We start from the raw sequence: 4,550 nt of genomic DNA on the forward strand, positions 1-4,550 counted from the left end.
AAAGGAGGCCCAAGCTTGAACTCTGGTTCTACCACATACCTGCTGTGTGACTTCACAGCAAGTGACTTCCCTTTCCTCACTTCTGTTTCATTTTATTCCCTTGAGGGTTGCTGTAACAACTAAATGAAATAAAGAATGGAAATGGGAGCCTTGGCTGGTTTGGCTTAGTGGATAGAGCGTCAGCCTGAGGACTGAAGGGTTCGATTCTGGTCAAGGGGACATGCCCGGGTTGCAGGCTCAATCCCTGGTAGGGGGCATGCAGGAGGCGGCCGATCAATGATTCTCTCTCATCATTGATGTTTCTATCTCCCTCTCCTTCTCCTTTCCTCTCTGAAATCAACAAAAATATGTTTGTTTTTTTTAAATGGAAACGTGACTGGTAGCCCTAGCTAGTTTGGTTTAGTCACTAAACCAAGTGGTTCTCAACCCTTCAATACAGTTCCTCGTGTTGTGGTGACCCCCAACCATAAAATTATTTTCGTTGCTACTTCATAACTGTAATTTTGCTACTGTTATGAATTGTAATGTAAATATCTGATATGCTATATGTGTTTTCCGATGGTTGCGACCCACAGATTGAGAACCGCTGGTGGATGGAGCGTCAGCCTGTGGAAAAAAGGGTCCCAAGTTCGATTCTAGTCAAGGGCACATGCCTGGGTTGTGGGCTCAATCCCCAGTGAGGGGTGTGCAGGAAGCAGCCGATCAATGATTCTCTTACCACTGATGTTTCTCTCTCTCCCTCCCTCTTCCTTCCTCTCTGAATTCAATAAAATATATTTCTTTTAAAGAAAAGAAATGTGACTGGTAGAATCTATGGCATATAGTGAACGCTCAATTAATATTAATTCCTTTCCTTTCTCCTTTCTCCCCAAAGGCCCAGAGACTTAGCCTGCTTCCCTTTGCTTTTCTGAGCAACCACCCATCTTGTCTTTCTTGAAATTCAACTCTCTTTCAGAGTAGCTGCAGAGAGACCAGCTCCCCACTTCTTTGATGCCCCCAAATAAGTACACAGGTCCTTTTCATTGAAGGGTTTTACTGCTGGTCACTCAGGGAACAGATGCAGGTGGGGGCAGGGATAACAAGTCACACACATGGGGAGTGTGAAGGTCCCTAGATCATGGCTCCCTGAGGGCTTCCCCTCCATTTCTAAGGCAGGACCGCCTCTCCAGGCCAAGGAAGCTCCTTCCACTGGGAAGATGGCTCCTCCCGGCCCAGCTGGAGCACAGTGGACAGAACTAGCAGGCCACTGCAATGGGCCCTCAGCAGTTCATACACAATGTAGTGCCCATCTCACAGGTACTTCCTCAAAGGCCAGGGACAGCTGCCCTAATAAGGTGAGCATTTACTAAACCTACCCTATTTCTCTTTCACCCCAAGGAGATGAAGCCAAGACCAGATCCTCTGACTTTCCAAGGCAAAATATCGGCTTGGAAAGGGGCAAAGATTTTTACTCAGAGTCCCTTCTCAGGACTTGCTGGAGATCCTGGCTTCAGAGGCAACAGGAAACCATTCTCCAAAGTGGGGTGAAGGGCCTGAGGTCAAGGGGCAGCAGCAGATCCTAAAGATCTTCCTACACTATGTTGAGGTCTCTCCCTTACTCCTTCAGCCGGAATCTTTCCCAGCCTGCTCTCCCATGTGCGTTTTCTGGTGGCGGATGAGATTTGAGCTCCGAGAGAAGTGTTTCCCACACAGAGTGCACCGGTAGGGCTTCTCCCCTCTGTGAGTCCTCTGGTGTGCTCCAAAGTTGGAGATGTCGCTGAAGGTCCGCCCACATTCGGTGCACTCGTAAGGCCTCTCGCCTGTGTGGGTGCGGTGGTGCACCCCAAAGCTGGAGCTGTTGCTGAAGCTCTTCCCACACTCACAGCAGATGTAGGGTGCCGGCTCGAGGTGGGTCCGGTGATGCACGGCCAGCGTGGCGCTCTGGCTGAAGCTCTTGCCACAGATGTCACAGCGGTACGGCCGCTTGCCCAGGTGATCTTGCTGGTGTGTGGTGAGATCCGAGCGCCGCCGAAAGCTCTCCTGACACTTGGGACACTTGTAGTGCTTCTCCTCCAGGTGGATCCGCTCGTGCCGGATGCGGTTGGAGCTTCTCGAGAAGCTCTTGCCACATTCAGAGCATTTGTAAGGCTTCTCGCCCGTGTGGATCCGCTGGTGTGTCCTCAGGTTGGAGGTGTTATTGAAGGTTTTGCCACACTGGGCACATATAAAGGGCTTCTCATCGGCCTCAAGTCTTGAATGGACAATGGGGTCCCCTGGCTCTCCAGTGGGGACAGTGGCTTTCTGCCAGGGCTTTGGGGGATGGATTCCTTGTGGTCCCTCTGACAGGCTCTCTTGCCCATGCTCTTTCTCCCCATCTGGGATCCGAAAACCCTCTGGGTCATCCGCTCTCCAAGGCTTACCCCGCTCCCCTTCCTCAGGCAGGTGCTGTTCTGGATTCTGCTCCTTCTCACTGCCCATCTCTGAACCCTGAGAACGAACACAAATGGCCAACACCTTTATTCCTTGGGTCAGGCCAGGCCACAGGGAATCTTGTTCTGTTTGAAGAGGGATACACCTTCCCCATGGAACCAGCCACCAGAAGTAACCTCAATTAATGGGAAAACTTGCATAGAATGCCTTTACTTACTAACTTGCAAATGAACAAACTTCCAGATATTTCAAGCTACCAAACCAGAATGAAAAGGAACCACTTTGTCCACCACCACAGATCATATTTGTGCAATGGAATAATATCATTTTTCTTCATACCACTAAACGATACAGTCCACACTATAATTTATGTGCAAGTGAAGGACTTCCATTTTAGAATAAGTTCAGTTCTTCTGCCTAACTGTAAGTTAACTGAAACTCGTGTTTATATCTTTTTTTTAACCTTCCTTAAAAGTATCCATCTATGTGCCTGCTTTCAAAATGAACATAACAGAACCTCTCATTCTTGAGGCTCTCCTGGTTGTTTACAAGGCCCAGCTCTGAATCCTCTTAGGTGTTCTGTACCCTTCCCTTCCCTTCCTCGGACCTCACTATAATCCAGCAAGTAACGAGTTAACATCTGAGACCTCTGAGACCTACTGCAGGGTCTGGGCCGTGTCTGTTCTCATTGGTCAGTACACACTTCCACTCTCAAACACCATACAGAAGCACATGCGCACACACATGCTCACACCATATGCACAGCCATACTCACATTCCAGACACACTTCAGCCACCTCACACCACACATACATACCACAGTCACACATACACCACACTCTCACAGCACATATAGCCACACACATGCGTATCATATACACCATTCACAGTCCTCCCACACATACAGTCACATAACTGGCTACGTACTCACACACATACAGCTATACTCTTATACCACATGCAATCTCACACACATATACACAGCCATACACTCACATGCTACATACACCCACAGAGACAAGACACAAAAATCACACTCACACACACAAAGCTATACACACGGATACACAAACCACACACACACACCACACTCCCCTCACACATAGCCACACACACACACAGTGACTAGCACAGGGCCTACTTATGCAAACATCAGTAAATGCTTGCTAAGCTGCATACATTCTTTTGAGGTCCTACAGCCAAGACCAGAGAATGATGGGAAGAAAAAGTACTTCTTATACGAGGAGAGTGTGGTGTTTCCTCCAGGCCTTGGAGAAATAACATTTCAAAAGGCAGAGCGGGCTGCTAGAGATACAGTAGAGTGACATGAACAAAGGGATGAGGGAGGGAAGCACACACTATGGAGAGGCCCTGATGATAAAATGAAAGACTGATACTTCCTTCAGGTCAGCAAGTATTTCTGGAAAACAGCAACATAAAGTAACAGAAGGGACAGTGACTACATTTAGGGTTGGATGCCAGTGATGACACATATTCTCTTTAAAATTCTGCAAACTATTCAACCACTCTGAGCCTCCGCTCCCACATCACTAAACTTGTGATGACCTACCTACACTGCGTTAGAGAAGATGCCAAGGCATGCTCAGTGTAGTGGGTGGTATGTACTGGTCATTCAGCAAACGACAGCTACGGTTACAGTTGTTGAAGGCACTGTTTCCTAGACCTGTGGAGAATACAAGAATGGAAAAGATCCCTTCAGTGATCTTGTTAGGAAAAAAACATTTTTTAATTGAAAAATGGTACAAGAACACCCTGGTTAGGTGGCTCAGTTGGTTGGAGCGTTGTCCCATACACCAAAAGGTGACGGGTTCGGGTATGATTTCTGGTTAGGGCACATACCCAGGTTATGGGTTCCATCCCCAGTCACAGCACACACGGGAGGCAACTGATCAATGTTTCTCTGATACACCAATTTTTCTCTCTCTCCCCCTCCCTCCCTCCCTCCTTTTCCCTTCCTCTCTTTCTCTAAAATCAACAAAAACATATCCTTGGGTGAGGATTTTAAAAAATGGTACAAGACTGTATATAATTTAAATTATGGAATATGGACAGAGCCTCAAATCTTTAAGTAGGATCAGATTGACGTTTTTCTGTAAAGGGCCAGAGAGTAAATATGTAGC

At 47.6% G+C, this 4,550-nt stretch overlaps 1 protein-coding gene across 1 annotated transcript in view; it reads right to left on the minus strand.

Moving 5' to 3' along the window:
* Positions 1-1,016: 1,016 nt before the first annotated feature.
* Positions 1,017-4,550, minus strand: part of ZNF691 (zinc finger protein 691) — a 6,030-nt gene continuing 2,496 nt past the window's right edge. Inside the window, exons 2-3 of the mRNA XM_014454482.2 lie at positions 3,980-4,093; positions 1,017-2,466 (exon numbers count right to left, since the gene is read on the minus strand). Coding sequence (XP_014309968.1) covers positions 1,603-2,457 — 855 coding nt within the window. The 5' untranslated portion in view covers positions 2,458-2,466; positions 3,980-4,093 and the 3' untranslated portion in view covers positions 1,017-1,602. The remainder of the gene's footprint in view (positions 2,467-3,979; positions 4,094-4,550) is intronic.

Source organism: Myotis lucifugus, unplaced genomic scaffold (assembly GCF_000147115.1).
Source record: "Myotis lucifugus unplaced genomic scaffold, Myoluc2.0 scaffold_37, whole genome shotgun sequence".
Lineage (NCBI taxonomy): Eukaryota > Metazoa > Chordata > Mammalia > Chiroptera > Vespertilionidae > Myotis > Myotis lucifugus.